This window comes from Herpailurus yagouaroundi, unplaced genomic scaffold, assembly GCF_014898765.1.
Source record: "Herpailurus yagouaroundi ecotype Mexico unplaced genomic scaffold, PumYag 100, whole genome shotgun sequence".
In the NCBI taxonomy this organism is placed as follows: Eukaryota; Metazoa; Chordata; class Mammalia; order Carnivora; family Felidae; genus Herpailurus; species Herpailurus yagouaroundi.
The window spans coordinates 48,397,263-48,413,914 of NW_024412391.1; the positions used below are offsets into that span (position 1 = coordinate 48,397,263).

Consider the following 16,652-nt stretch of genomic DNA (forward strand, 5'->3'; position numbering starts at 1 on the left):
CTCATAGTTGAAGTGGATGGTGAGAGGTTCAAATCGCCAATTCTAGCCACTCATTTGCACAGTGGTTGCACAATAGAACCACCTGGGGAGCTTGGCAAAAACCACCCAGGTCCGGCTTCTAGAGGTTCTAATTCTGTGGTCTGCAGTGGGACATGAACACCTGATTCATTTTTCTCTTTAGTTTCTCAGATGGCTCTGGTAGACATTCAGAGTTGAGAACCATTGGATCTAGTGCTATGTGTGATTTCTAAATGCAGTGAGATGCACTCATTTCTCATGTGACTTTTGAATCATCACAGTCTATGTTATAAGAGACACCTATGGAGCAGTGACTACAGAGGGGTGTGGGCTGCAAACTTGGGTAAATTTCTTAACCTCTTTAAGAGTAGTTCTTTCATCTGCAAAATAGAATTAATAGTATCTACCTCATAGTTTTTCATGGATTAAGTGGTATGTTGCATGTAAAATACTTAGCACAATGTCTAGCATATGGTAGAAACTCAATTACTATTGAATAGCATGAAGCATATTATAGCAGAGTGGTGGCTTTGGAATCAGTCACTTTTGTTTCAGTCCTGACTCTAACTTTCCAGCTCTGGGACTTGAAGTAAATTTCTTAATTTCTCTGTCAGGCCTCTTTTCTGTGAAAAACATGAATAGGTGGGTGCAGTTACTATTAAGGGAAAGAGCTCAAGACAAAGGAGGTGCTCAGTGTTTCCGTCACTTTTCCTTTCACTCTGCTTTCTTAACACCTCACGGGGCCTTGTGGAATAATACAGTTTTGAAAACATTATTGACTGTGTTGAGAAGGTGCTATTACACATGGCCTTTGTGGCTGTAAATGACTGGTGGGAGCACACCCCTTGGAGCCCTGAAGAAATGGTTGCGGACCTGACCCTTGACGAGAGCTTGCAGAGGGATGGTGTTGGGCCCTCCCCATGCTTCCCTTTCAGCAATTGGCTCGTGTCTCCAGCTTGCATAATGCCTAACTTGTGATGCTGTGTAATTTCTCAAGCTCACATACTGGCAGGAGTTCTGTCCCTTTTACCTTGATTGGGCTTTGATTGACCTGGAATTGTTACCCTGGGGCTTAAAAAGGACCCACAGTCTTAGAACTCTACTGGACAGCCTGCTAAGTCACAGCTCTGGTTGTTTCAGTCACTAGTAGTCTCTTAACGTAGGGACCCTCCAGTAACTTAGGAAGCTTTTTGGTTTCCTAGGATTGTTAAGTAATGTAAGTGTGCTCATTCCACTTTGATGTCTTCATCTTCTATTTGATCACCCAGAATAGGGAAAAGACAATGGTTGAAGGTGACAGAAACTTATGTCAGGAACTGAATTCTCAAGGCATTAATACATTTGATAGCTCTTAATCGTTCCTCTTTGAAATAGAGCAGGTCGTGCTTCTGTGGGGATTGAAATGATTCACTCTTTCTTGTTTCTTTTCTCTCTCACCTTGGTCACCTAAGCACTTCACCTCAATCTAAGAGAGTTTGAAGGCATATCATTTAAGAGATGATAAAAAAAAAATGTGCTGTAAGTCTATCATACAGTATAGTAAGATATTTTCACTGACTCTGGAATGAGTTCTGTCCTTGGTTCAGACTCAGCATTTTGGGCCATTATACTTTAACTTTAGTGAACACCTAACTTGAAAAAAAATGAAGGTAATACATGATAGCTAACCAATTACCCTTTTGAGTTATGCCATTATTTTTTTTAGTAGAAGTTCATTTGTGAATATTAAAGGGTTGCAGTTTTCTAATACATGTTTAAAATATGAAAAGTATCTGCCTGGAATCATTTAGGGAATAATTTTCCATGGTTCACTAAAGTGGGAAGGAGAAGAAATAAATTAGAATTAAAATCTAATTTTATTTATTTATTATTTATTTATTTATTTAGAGAGCATGTGCACACAAGCAGGGGAGAGAGAGGAAAGAGAGAGAGAGAGAGAGAGAAAATCTTAAGCAGGCTCCACAACCAGTGCAGAGCCCAACGTGGGGCTCAGTGTGACAATGGTGAGATCATGACATGACCCTAACTCAAGAGTCAGATGCTTAACTGACTGAGCCACCCACGTGCCCCAAGAGAGGGCCATTTAAAAGAGGACCCTCTGTATCAATGGGACATCCATCCAAGATTATAGAGTAAGTTGATGAGGAAATCAGGATCAAGGAAAAGAATTTATGGGTTTAAAGTATTCTTTAGGTCTTATGTGTTCTGGTAAGTGGATTTCTAGATCAGGAATCATATCATGTACATGTGTATGTTTGTGGAAGTTCCCACAATGCCTGGCAAGGAGCTCAGTAGGTGCTTTGTAAATGAGAAATGAATGGAAGTTAGTTGCCACAGGAAGGGTCCGATAAAGCCCTGGAACTCCGAGAGGAGAAATAAAACCAAGGGATTCAAAGATGGAATGAAAACAGCTGATGGTATATTAGGCAAAGAATATCGAAATGGAGAGGGGTGCAATTTTAAGGGTGTTCTTGTGACAGATACTCTTTCAGGTAAATGTTGGAGAGCAATCCACGAGGTGATTTAGAGCGATGATGCTCAGATTCCTAGAAGTTGCCCCCACCATTCCTCTGATAAAATTACATCATTTCCCAATACCTCTTAAAAACGAGGTGATGGAGGGGTACCTGGGTGGCTCAGTCGGTTAAGCATCCAACTTCAGCTCAGGTCATGATCTCATGGTCCCTGTGTTCGAGCCCTGTGTCGTGTTCTATGTCTGTCTCTGCCCCTACCCTGCTCATGTTCTGCCTCTCTCTCTCTTTCTCTCTCTCTCTCTCTCTCTCTCGAAAATAAATAAGCATTTAAAAAAAAATTTTTTTTTAATGAGGTAATGGATAGACTATTCCATGTTTTTTTTTTCTATAGGTCTTTGACACTTGTTATTTTGGGTCAATACCAGCAACTGACAAAAAGCGGTCTCTGAAGTACAGAGTTATGGTAGTTGTTTTAAGTTGAACACCTCAGAACTTTAGAGTGTTATGAGGAGCTCTGTGGTTTCCTGGAGCCCAGCTGAGTTTGAGAACAGCTTTCTCAGAGCTTTAATGAAACAAAGCCCTCCTGGGACCAGTTAAGAGAGTGCTTCGTAGGAGTTGCTGACAACAAATGTAGGTATTGTGTTCTGGAAAAGGCAGTTCTTGTTAAGTTGCTCTTGTCGATTCCCTGTGGACTAGTAGCTTATCTGTTACTGTTATCTAGTCAGCATGGAAGAATCTCCTGGCTTTATTTACTCACCTTACCAATCTTTTGAAACCAGCCATCCACAGGGAAGTTTCTGTGAAGTAGGATTGTGTGAGTGTAACACTAGTGTTGAGACACCAGATTTAGGTTGGCAGCTGAAAGAAAGGAAGTGGTTTGCTTTCTCCTCTGAATGTGTCCCTACCTAGCTCTTGAGAACTTGTTTCTACCTAAAAGCTTTCTTTCTTTCTTTCTTTCTTTTTTTAAAAACTGAATCATGTGAAGTAGTTGCTTTTCTGAGCTGATTCAGGCAATTAGATGAGTAACAAAGACTGTCAGTCCTGGCCTGCCAGATTGATTTTTAAAAGTCTGTTTAAGGGGGAAAAGAAAAAATCACTTATGATGATTCATCTTGAAATGATAAAGCTAGTGCATATGCAAATTTTAAATTGTTTGGTATTTCAATACGTGAATATATTACGTAGGCCCAGACGACAGAAGGCCTGAGAAGGGCTGATTTGGAGCGTGTATAGACGACACCAGAAGGGGTGGGTGGATGTTTTATTTTAAGACCTGGGGATTAAAAATGGCCTATCTACCTTTGTGAATTTCCTTTCCTTTGAAGCCGCAGCAAATCTTTAGCAGAATATACCGATTGGCATTTCTGAATAGAGTCTATATATTCATTTCAGTTTAATTAAGACAAGTAATATGGGAGGCATGTGCAGTGGGGAAGATGCAGAATGAGAATTCTGTCTTAGGTTAAGGCTTGGTGGAAGGTTTGGATGCTGGAAAACCATGACTGGCAGGGAATGTTTTGTAATTTAGCAAATGATCCTGAGAACTGGAGGCGGCAGACTAAAGACTATGGGATCTGAAAAGGCAGCAAGCCTTGGAATAGAGGTGTAAAGAGCTTTTAAACATAGGTTGGGAGCTCAGTAAATGTTAGTTGCTCTGTTCTTTTTCTCCTACCACAATGGGAAATGATAATAGTTTTCTATTGTGCTGAAGCATATGTGGGTGATGGTGCGGCTTACTGGATTGTTAGGTAGGGAAAATTAGCTCCCACAATTCAAATCATTCAGCACATCCTTAATGGATAGATGTAAATATCTCGAAAGAAATGATTTATTTGTGTGCAAGGTTGTGTGCTAGTGCTGTGAAAGCAAAGCCCTATAAACTGCCAGCACTCCCTCAAGGAGCTGAAGGATGAGTTAGGCAAATGCACACAGAGAACGACAGCCAACAGCCCAGAGCATCCGGGAGCTGCCACATGACTAGTAGAGAGAAGCAGAGCTGTGAAGAGGGACAAACCCCAGTGGACTGGGACAGGGGGAGGCGCTTCACCTAGGAGGTGACTGCACGAAACCTGGACTTCAGAGTCAGGTGGGGAAAAAAAGGGCACTGGGTGGCTACGTTGGTTGAGTGTCCACCTCTTGATTTCAGCTTAGGTCATGATCTCATGGTTCATGAGATCCCATGGGGCTCTGCACTGACAGCGCTGAGTGTGCTGGCAATTCTGTCTGTTTCTCTCTGCCCCTCTCCCATTTGCTCTCTATCTCTCTCTCTGAAAATAAATAAGTAAACGTTAAAAAAAAAAGACTAAGTCCAGTGGGATCCAGGGAAGTGTCAAGAAGGTGGAGGACTCTGTAATGTGGAGAATGGTGTGAGCCCAGGCAAGTAGGAATGGGGGCCTCTCCTGATGAGTGGGTCTTGTCATGGAGGGAGGTGGAAGGAGAATCCTGGAAACCTGTTGGAGGCAGACTGTGCTGGTTTGGATTAACTCACATAAGCAGTTAGAGATGCACTGTAAGTCAAGGGGGCAACTTGGGGGCATTTGTTGAGTTGAGGTTTGCAGGATGGCCTGCGGGGGCATGACCAGAAGGCAGGGAGATCCACTGAGAAGCTGAGGCAGCAGTTCAGATGTATAGTGGTGAACGTCTGAGTGAGTGGGTGAAAGAGGAAATGAAAAGGAAAGGAGAAACAGAATCAATATCACATGGAGATTAAATGACAAGTATGAAAACATCCCAGTCTTTTTAATGTGCTTCTTTTTATTTTTTTTATTTTTTTTATTTATTTTTTTTTTTCAACGTTTTATTTATTTTTGGGACAGAGAGAGACAGAGCATGAACGGGCGAGGGGCAGAGAGAGAGGGAGACTCAGAATTGGAAACAGGCTCCAGGCTCTGAGCCATCAGCCCAGAGCCCAACGCGGGGCTCGAACTCACAGACCGTGAGATGTGACCTGGCTGAAGTCGGACGCTTAACCGACTGCGCCACCCAGGCGCCCCTTTAATGTGCTTCTTAAAGTTAGATGAGATGCTATTCAAATGGAATAATCTGTCCCATTTGAATGAATGCCGACCAGATGGTTACACTGAATGAGAATAAAGACGTTAATCCTCTATGGCCTATGACTTGAGATTTAAACACGTTTTTTGGCTTGGACAATTGCTGGGCCTGCCATGTTGCAGACATAGTCTCTTACAGTACAAAGATTTGTTTGGTTCTAATTGTTTTTCCTCTTCTTTCTTTCAAAATAGACTCTATCGAGAAGAATTTCCAATCCATACCTGGAGCACACTCCTTCCCAGGTATGATTCTTTTCTCTTACTGCATTTTCTGAAACGATGATTTATAAATCCTGGTGTAGACTCTTCTAGGTACAGCCCTTGGCTTTGCTCCTGGGCAGGCCGTCTCCCTCACCTGGGGATGACACAACTGAAGGTGTTTGAGATGCTCTGATAATTGTGGTGCAAGATGTTCACCAGATTGGAAAAAAGTATTTTCCAATCTTCCAAGTCCTTACATAAATGCAGAGTTAATACATAATATATATTTTTCGATTTGTTGTGTTGATATCCGCTATTTTAAAAATACCGTGTGTCTATTTTACACAAAAACCTTTGTGTAAAAGGGGATTATCTTTATAGTTACCTAATAATATAATATCTCTGTATGCTCATTGGAAAAAGATGAGGAAGACTTCATTGTGTTACATTTAAAAATCGGTTGGCTGAGGTTTTTTTGTTTTGTTTTGTTTTTTGTTTTAAAAAAATTTTTTCTTTTTTTGGGGCGCCTGGGTGGCACAGTCGGTTAAGCGTCCGACTTCAGCCAGGTCACGATCTCGCGGTCCGTGAGTTCGAGCCCCGCGTCAGGCTCTGGGCTGATGGCTCAGAGCCTGGAGCCTGTTTCTGATTCTGTGTCTCCCTCTCTCTCTGCCCCTCCCCCGTTCATGCTCTGTCTCTCTCTGTCCCAAAAATAAATAAACGTTGAAAAAAAAAATTAAAAAAAAAAAATAAAAAAATTTTTCTTTTTTTAATGTTTATTTATTTTTGGCAGAGAGAGAGACAGAGCATGAGCAGGGGAGGGGCAGAGAGAGAGGGAGACACAGAATCCGAAGCAGGCTCCAGGCTCTGAGCTGTCAGCACAGAGCCCCGACGTGGGGCTCGAACTCACAGACTGCAAGACCATGACCTGAGCCAAAGTCGGACACTCAACCGACCGAGCCACCTAGGCGCCCCTGTTTTTTGTTGTTTAAGAGTAACAAGAGACTTGTGATCATTGTGAGGTCTGGAACTTTTGGGCCTTATTCACTACTATATCCCCAGCTTCTAGAATGGGGCCTGGTAGCTGCTCATCAAATGGTTTTTGAATGACTGAGTGAATGAATACTGGTACCTTGTCAGGACCCATCAAGTGTCAGCTGACCTGTACCTCTTTTAGGGAAGTACTGTCTGTCATCTGACTTGGTGTAGAGTTTTCATGCGTTTTTTTGTTTGTTTTTTAATATACAGTTTTAACATGTTAAAAATAAATAACTTCCTGCCATTCTCACTTTGTTATCAGGCTGTATTTGGGAGGTGATAATAGGAATACTAGAGAAGCATAAGATGGGGTTGAAGTGTTCCCTGTCAAGACATAGTCAATATATTATCCATCGGTTTGCTTCAAGAGAAGATATAAAATATTTTACAGATGCACAATTGTGTAGGTGCAGAAAGAGTTCACCAAGAAACAAGTAAACACCTGTAAGCACGCATCCCCAGTATACATTGATTTTCAAGAACCTTTACTTATGAAGACTGTTCATTTTTACTTTGCTTCTTTTGTGAGGTAGCATTGTACTATGGAGGAAGGTGCCAATTACAGAGAAAGAAGGTAGGTATACAAAGTAGGACGTAGAGCTCTCTAGATCTAAGGAATAGCCTCCTTCAACCTCCCAGAATCGGAAATACATACGGATGTGTTAGGAGATTCAAAAGGAAGTTAAATAAAATTTTCATCAGCTAGGTGGAATCATGAAGTAGGTGAAACCAGAATGCTTGGAATTAACTATGAGCTCTGCAGCTGAGTGAAGCTTAAAAGCAAAGCAGACCGTAGCCCTATCGCATTGTGTCAGAGTGTGAGATGTTCACCAGATAGGAAAAAATTACTATCCTCTCTTCCAAGACTTTTACATGAATGCATTATCAATATGGCAGAGTCATATGTTATAAATATTCTTCCATTTGCTGTATTAATAGAAACAGTGTTTTTTAAAAAAAAATTGATAATTTGCTCTGGAAACTTCATATAAAAGATGATTCATGGCTAAAGCAGTTTAGCATTTGGAAAATAGTTATTGTAGCTTTAATAGCACAAGTGGACCAATTGCAAAAATAAAATAGGCAGTTGTTTGTAGTTACGTAGGCTAAAATGTTTTAAAATTAGGGAGGTGGTCATGATTTTCTTTCATGTATAGTATGCTGTTGGCAGCTCACAAATTATATTATTCTGAATCTACAGAGAATATTTGTCCTTTTCCATTTTAGATTTATGGAGAGAATTCTTCTTGTGCGGGAAGAGCATTGAGGAATATTATTATTGTTCAGGCTGCTGACCTGATAAAAGACAGAGTGAACCTCAAGGGATTTTACAGGTAACACAGTTTTCTAACACCTTGTCAGAAATTCTCCTTGAGGAGAAAAAAAACAAAAAACCCCAAAATGTGATAAAATGATAAAGTTGATCACAGAGAGATGGGCTATATCAGTGCTGGGAGGGTTTGTTTGAAGTGTCCGTTTGGGGTACTGGTGGTGTTTTTTCTTTTAGTTAAATTCAGCTGAGTATTTGCTAACAGGAGACTCCTGGTTCTGAAGTTAGGGTGTGGAATCTCCAGCAGCAGGTGTGGATGAGTTCCTCAGAGACTCTCTGCTCTGCTTCCTCTGAAATGTGATGTTTTATAAGATTTTTATTGGGCATGTGCTATAATGCGACTTCAGTAAATATAGGTCCCCTCTTCAGGAATCTTACCAAGGCTTTTTGAGGACTTGTTGGGGGCCCATGGGAGAGGGGAACTTGTGCTCTAAGTTGCCAAGTGAGGCCCTGCAAGGAGGGGGAAGGGCAGGTCCAAAGAGCTGGCATTTCTCTGCCTTGGCTTGTGAATAAGGGGGTGGGGGTATGAGAGTAAATGGATGGGCTAATGGTCAGTTTTAAAGCAGCTGGACTAAGAATGGTCACTTAGTAAGTTTAGAACACATTTTCATTCATGGAGCCATTTGAAGAAAAAACAAAAGTAAATTGTCAGCTTTTTATTTTGTCAAGTAAAGGTATTAAGCCATATCAAACAATACCAAATTAAAATGATAAAAATTGAACAAAAAGAGAAAACTATGGCATTTATTACCATTATTTTTTCTTACTGAAAAGATTGCAATATATCACAAAGAACAGGAAGAGTACTCATAAAAAATGTTACCAAAAAAAAGTAGGAAAGATCCTCAGAATAAAGGATATTTCTTTAAGCTAACTCAGCTTTATCACAAATTCATTGTAATACTCCTGTTTTTCCCATTTGTCACAGTTGAGAAAAATTTCATCATGGCATGGGTTTGGGGGATAGTGATTCTCAACCTGTTTGAGTAAGAAGACTCCCATTTTATTGAGACATGACTGAAAATGCACAATTCTTAAGGGTACAGCTTGAGAATTGTTAATTATTATATACACCTATGTAACTATTATCCACACCTTAGATAGTTCCTTCATGTTCTTTTCTAGTCACTAAGTATCCCATGCTACCAACTTCTTCCTAATCAAACACTTGGCAGAAACTGTTTTCTGAGGCACCATTGAGCAAGGGTAGGAGGGAGGGTGGGAAAACTATAATGAATTATTACTTTAAAATCCCATATTTAGGGGCGCCTGGGTGGCGCAGTCGGTTAAGCGTCCGACTTCAGCCAGGTCACGATCTCGCGGTCCGTGAGTTGGAGCCCCGCGTCGGGCTCTGGGCTGATGGCTCAGAGCCTGGAGCCTGTTTCCGATCCTGTGTCTCCCTCTCTCTCTGCCCCTCCCCCGTTCATGCTCTGTCTCTCTCTGTCCCAAAAATAAATTAAAAAAACGTTGAAAAAAAAAATTAAAAAAAAAATCCCATATTTAATCAACCACATTAGTATATACATAGGTCTTGAAAAACATGACCCACGTCTGTTGAAAAACAGACATGATGTGTTCTGTTGACAAAACATGTTGTGTATATGGACTCATGAACCTCTTGAAAAAAGCTTCCCCTCCCCGCTATAAGGAAGTCATAGGCCAAGGTCTGAGAACCTTTCGTTGAGAGCCCAGGCCAAGTAGACAACAGTCATGGCTAGACTACTTCACATAGAGCCTTTGTAATTTTTTTTTTAACAGATATGATATCAATTTGAAATCCATCTGATTTTTTTTTTTTTTCATTTTTTAAAAACTAAAACAGGGTGGATAAGTCTTTGGTCTAGTCTTAAGCAGGCTCTTAGGATTCATTTTACCTACCACACAAGGCTATGTGTAAGATCTGTCATTGTCCTCAGGTTCTTTATGTGGTCTCCATGGATATAGAAGGGAAAAAAGCATTGGGAGATATGCATTAATAAGGTTCATGGAAAAGAACCATCCATGCCACTTAGAACATATTTAGGGTTCAGTGGGAGTAGAAGGGGGTCAGAGCATGTGCTGTGCTATTTCAGATTCCCAGTGGTTGGGCCAGGACTTCTTATTTTTAATTAACCAAGGATTTAATTAGTGCCTTGGGTTTAAAGATAAAGTGCTAATATGGTTGCCTAGGATGAGTCCTTTTCATTTGGTAGTAAATCAAGGTAAGGTGTTCCCCATGTACTACATGAGAATTACTTTCAAAATGTTGAGATGTTTTCTATTGCTTTTGCACTCGAAGAAAAATCATATTGGTTTCTGAGACTTCAAATAGGTCTCTAAATACCATCACCCCATTTACATTTGAGATTAGGGTCCTGTCTGCAGTACCGTGAATTAATTGCTAAAAATGCAACTGGAGGCAGAAGGAGACCAGGAGAAATCAAATTTTCAGCTCCAGAAATGGGTCAAATTAATGTTTTGTTGTAACAGCCACACCGGCCTTATAGCTAATCACCTCCATATGGAATGTTCCCACCTAGTGTTGCAACTGTAGTTAGATCTACATGTACTCCAACGGTTTCTGGATTCAGTACAAGACTGGAGTAAGAACTGCTGCGGGTGTTGAGATTGCTGCCTTCCATGCCTTCCTTTTTTTCCTCGCTGCTCTCCCCTAAGTCCTGTAGGTTTGGGTATGGGAGCTGGATTGTTGCAGACCTGGCCAGCAAGTCGGGAGTGGGAGTTCAATGCAGGGGCACCTCACCTCATTTTGTTTGCTTTGGTGATGTTAATAGTGTTTATCCCTATCCCTAATGGTGTGTTCCCTGGTGTAGATGGATTAGTGAAGGATATTTGAAACATAATTTGATAAAGTTGGGGGTAGAGAAGAAAGGGATCACGGGCAACTGAAACCATAGCTTGCTGGCTGGGGGTTGGGGGAGCTCTTCTTAACTAGCGTTGTCATGGCAATATCCTGTTTGGGAATATAGACTCAGCCCCGCTGCCCAAGACAGAGTGAGCCCTTCCCATGGAGAAGGTAGAGCTGGGGAACTGGGGCTCCCAGCATCACCTGGGCCCCATCCAGCCATACTGCATCAGAATCTACACATTAACCAAATCCCCCATGTGCTTCTAAACACACTTTTGAGAAGCCCCAGTCTAAGAAACTTCTTCCCCATCATCTGCGAGCAAGCAAACGTATTCATCCACCTAGTCACCTTTTGCAAGTTGCCTCTTTAGTGTGTTAGTAAATGTCTGGTTGTGTCCTATTCCAGGTGAGAACAGACTGAGGACTGGATTGTTCTGAGAAAAGGATTACAATAATACAGTGTTTAAATCCCTGGGATAAAAGTACTTTACAAGCCCAAAGATGCTGGCTAATTGACAGAGGCGTTGAGGAATTAATTAACACTTTGAGCCTTTAACATAAAAGGTGTCTTATAGAATTAGAAGTTAATATTGACTGTTTTGTCTAATTGCCTAGTTTATTGCAATCTGTTTTCTCTTTTTTCAGAAAACATCCATTTATTTGACAGTTAATCTTTCTAATGTCTTAAAGCTAACCTGAAAGTGAACATGTCTGGTGTTGCCCTAATCACCTTAGAGTACCTTTCAAATAGTGGCACTTTACCAAAAAAAAAGTTAGACTTACCCAAGCTGGGATATTTGTTGAAATATCTTAACAGAGGGGCTAAGTTGGTAGAGCTTGTGACTTGATATTTGGGGTTATGAGTTCAAGCCCCACATTGTGCATAAAAAAAACTCAAAACCCCAAAACCAAATATCTCAGTAAGAAAAGCTTATTTTTCCTTCACACCTGAAAATACGACATCTCATGGCAATATGTTTCTGTTTTAGGAATAAAATATTGACATGTTTTGGTTCTTAAATACCAAACATTGAATAAAGATAACCATTTACATGATACATTTTTTTAAAAGAAACATCTTGGTGACTTTTTTTTTAGGGAGAGTAATTTTCAGTGAGATTTTTGCAAATGAAAAACCATATTTCAGGAACTTGTCTTCTTGTGGTTTTTCATTTGAGGCTGATAAAGATGGAAAAGTGGCATGAAAATACTGCTTGTAGTGCCCAGATTGGGGCATTCTTCACATGCAGTTGTGGATCTTAAAACAGATTGCAGAGGATATTTTTGCATATGTGGTGAGTGGAGTCTATCACGCACAGCTGGGTTTATGGGTTTGTGATCTAGGCTGCATGGCCATGTCACTTAGACTATATTGAAAAGATTAATGGTCATATTTATTGTTCTTGGAGACAAATTTGAGGATTTAATCTGTAGAGTAGCAAACAAAACTCTTTAGCACTCTCTATGGTCCCAACTTTGAGTAATCTTGGAATTAATTGGTTCTCAAAAGACTAGATAAGAATCTATAAAGAGTTGAACAAAAGTTGATCGCCATCACTTTTTGAGGTACTTGTTTTACCAAGGCAAAAGCATTATCTTTATATAAAGCATTGCTAAATTTATTCCTTCATTTATTCAAATGTGTATTGAGAGCTTACCTGTGTATCTGAACTGTTGTAATTTTGGGGGTCTAACGGTGAGGTATATACATAGTTGCTGATATCTTGAAAATGATTCTGAAGTGAGGAAAGCAGATAGTATTCATTTGGAAAGATGTACAATTACTAAACGTTGGGTGATTGAAGCAAGAGTATAAGAGGATATGATTCCAAGTGTTCCTGAGGAAGTGATATTTCAGCTGAAATTGGAAAGATGAGTAAGAGGTGCCGATTCATTATTATTGAGTCGCTTGTTTAAAAAAGCTTATGAAACGGATGATATTAAATATCAATTATTTGGCAAATGAGTTGCAACAATGTCTTAACCATGAATGGCTTCCCTTTTGTTCAGGAGGAGCTGTGTTGGGTCAGAGCTGGTAGACTGGCTTCTAGAACACTGTCCCTTTGTCCAGTGCAGATCTATGGCCATAGGGGTCTGGCAGCTCCTACTGGATATGGGAATTATGTTATCAGGTTAGTATCATATGTTTTGAAAGCACAGAGCATTATTTTATTAAGCTACCAGAACAAAATTTACTTGAATTTTCTAGAGGATGTTACAATCTGGATGGAAATTGCTTTTGCAGGTAAATGTTTGCATTCTCTCATATTTTGTAAATAAAAGTGACCAGTCATCTTTTGACGGTTATTTTGCACATCTTTTATAAAAATAATTAGGTACTTGCTGATTCACAGACTACTACCTGTAAGAGTTTTTCCCTTACCTTCTCCTCTACCCAAAAGGCTCCTAACAGATTTTTTTGTTTTGTTTTTTAAATTTTAAATGTTTATTTATTCTTGAGAGAGAGAGAGAGAGAGCGTGAGCAGGGGAGGGACAGAGAGAGAGGGAGACACAGAATCTGAAGCAGGCTCCAGGCTCTGAGGTGTCAGCACAGAGCACGAACCACAAGATCATGACGTGAGCCAAACTCGGCCACCTAACCGACTGAGCCACCCAGGTGCCCCTCAGTTGTTATTATTATTTTTTTTAATCAGAGACATCTTTAGTTGTTCTAAATGTGTGATTTGTCTAGGTGTACTTAGAATAATTATCAGAAACTGATTTTATGAGTGGAATGTGTATGCCATTTAATTGACTAATCATGAACAATTAGAGATATAACCTATGAAAATTAGCTGTTTAAAAAGAGCACAAAATTGATGTTAACTAGCAACTAAAATAGATGGCAGATATCTCTTTTCCTAATTGAGCCCTGGGAATTGAAGAATTAGAAGTCAAGCAATCCAGATTCTTTATTTGGCTCTATCATGAAGGTTCTAGTTAGTCACTAGGAAGCCCCTTTTTCCCTCTAAGTAATAAATCTTGAGGGTCAGAGAACATAGTAAAGTTGAGAAAGGCATACCCCACGTGCCAGTGTGCAAGAGGAGTACAGATGGGGATGTGGGTGTAATTTCAAGGCATTATTAACACCTAGCACCTGATACTCTCACATTGAAAATCAGTGACTATCTTTGAAGAATGTTACCTGCTTGCTTGTGAGGTTCATGTTAGTGGTGAGCAAAAAAAATTACGTGTTAATGTATTTTTGGATCAGTCCTTGATTTCTTTTAAAACAACCTTGGTAGCATTGATATTTTTTGCTAGATAATTCTTAGTTGTAGGGGCCTGTCTTGTACATACAGGATGTTTAGCACCAGATGCCAGTAGTACCCTCTAGTAATGACAACCAAAAATGTCTCCAGACATTGCCTAGTGTCCCTTGGGGGCACAGTCATTACCCCTCCCCCCCCCACCCAATTGAGAACCACTGGTTTGAAACTTGTCATAGTGTTACACTTGTATATGACTAACATAATTAAACGTATTAGTTTGCCTTGGGACATGTAAAAAAAAAATTCTCCCCACTTTTCGAATTGCTACTGATTTCACCTGTCTCTGAAGCACGTAAGTCCTAAAATACATATGAAGATGCTGGCTAAGGCCTCAAGTAATAAAACTTGGGTTGGTCAGTAAGTCCCCTTTAATTCAGTGGGATTGTAAACATGAATGGATTTAGAATATATAATTATAGTCCTTCCCCTGGGTTCTCATAATAATTAGTAGGGCTTTCAATTTATTATTTGGTTTATGACTCTCTTAATAATATACTTTGAGAAACGGACCCACCCCTTTTTTTGTTTCCAACAGTGGACCAGAATTTATACTTTCAAGATACCTATGTTTTCTACCAGTTTTCATCTGATGAATGTAGCTATTTGTACTGTGAATTTGAAAGAGAAGAAGAATGGCAGAATGGTGTCAAACTTTTACTGCAACTTGTGCCTCTCATTCCTGCCAAAGCTGGCATCTGTGAGCTGTAAGTAGATGTTCTTTTTTGTTCCATTATAAAATTCTACTCATTCAGAGAATGTTTACTGTCTCTAGGGACCGTGCCCTGCTCTTGAAGACCACTATCTCCTTGAGGAGATAGTTGTCCCATTCCCATTTCTCAGATGCAAGTTCAGAAAGGTAAAAGAGGGGCGCCTGAGTGGCTCAGTCGGTTAAGCGTCTGACTTCGAAGGTCATGATCTCACGGTTCGTGAGTTCAAGCCCCGCGTCGGGCTCTGGGCTGACAGCTCAGAGCCTGGAGCCTGCTTAGAATTCTGTCTCCCTCTGTCTCTGCCCCTCCACTGCTTGCACTGTGTCTCTCACATTGTCTCAAAAATAAATAAACATTTTAAAAAAATTAAAAAAAAGAAAGGTAAAAGAAATTGCTGGCAATTAAATCCAGCTAATAAATGACTGAACTGGTATTCAAATCCCAGAAGTTCATGCCTCACCAGCTGTACCACGAGCCGCTTCTGATTTAATCATCACTATATGAGTAGTGATCTAGATTAGGAATAAATACGATTTGGCTTAGATTGGACTAAAATAATAACTGACATATAATCCACTCTTCAAGTCGTGACTTTCCTAAGAGCTCAAAAACCTTTCTGAAAATAATCAAGAAGCAACATTTGGCAAATAAAACACGTGAATCACTATCACATGGAGATATTGAATCACTATATGATTAAAATGAATTAAAACTCATTAGAGAAGGCTTAGGAACAGGTCTTGACTCCTGATATGGTGCTGCCTGACATGTCTTTGTTTCTCCACAGCATTCATGATATGCCTATTTCAGAATAATGTATTTCAGATTAAAATTTGCCATCAATAACTTTTACGTATTCAGTTTTCAAAATGTGTTCCCATACTTACGGTTGACTGTCTCCTGTCTTGAGATGGCAGGGTGAGAGGTATTACTCTCATCTCATGGGTAGGAAGAGTAGGTTCAAAGAGAAACAATCATCACAAAGATGAGTTGCTCTTGTTAAAAAAACAAAGACATTTAATGCTGAACAGTTAATCCAGGCTTTTAGAAGAGAAATAAGTGTTAGAATATTAATTAGACACTGTGCTAATAGGTTGATATTAGAAACACATTTTATGTTAGGAACTATGCTAACTGCTTTATATTTATTATTTCATCTTCAGATGAATTCTAGAACACCGTTCTTATTATCACTATTTTGTAAGTGAGGAAATTGAGGCACAGAGGTCAGGTCACCTGTCTAAGGTCACACAAGTGGTGAGTTGAGTGTTAGGGTTTGAATCCATGTCTGTCTAGCTATAAACACCCATGCTTTGTAACACTTGCTCGAGTGTGTTCCAGGAGTTAGGAGGCCATTCTACCTCCCTCTTCTAAGACCTTGTAAACAGAAACTATAAAAATGTTAGACTGACTTGGGAATGGTTGTGAATTTACCACCACCACTGTGTATAGAGGACCTTGGAATGGTGAAGCAAAATTCAAACGTAATTCTTCCCTGAGTTTTCTAAGTACGGAAAATGTTCCTTAGCCATGATATGCTTTCAATGGAGGTAGAATTTCCTGAGCAAAGTCAAAGAACATTTTAATAAACTTTAACAAGCTTTCCAAGAGGGAGTGCTGTGCTTTTGAAGCTAGAAATGTCTGTGACATGCTTGGAGTCTGTGGGACTGGCATTAGAGATGGCTGTGACGGGCTTGGACTCTGTGGGACTGGCATT

General features: G+C 40.0%; 1 protein-coding gene across 1 annotated transcript in view; it reads left to right on the forward strand.

The window, feature by feature from the left end:
* The window catches only part of RAPGEF5 (Rap guanine nucleotide exchange factor 5), a 232,144-nt gene that overhangs the window by 32,989 nt on the left and 182,503 nt on the right, over positions 1 to 16,652 (forward strand). The window contains exons 2-5 of the mRNA XM_040472454.1: positions 5,738 to 5,788; positions 8,009 to 8,115; positions 12,967 to 13,088; positions 14,764 to 14,932. Coding sequence (XP_040328388.1) covers positions 13,037 to 13,088; positions 14,764 to 14,932 — 221 coding nt within the window. The 5' untranslated portion in view covers positions 5,738 to 5,788; positions 8,009 to 8,115; positions 12,967 to 13,036. The remainder of the gene's footprint in view (positions 1 to 5,737; positions 5,789 to 8,008; positions 8,116 to 12,966; positions 13,089 to 14,763; positions 14,933 to 16,652) is intronic.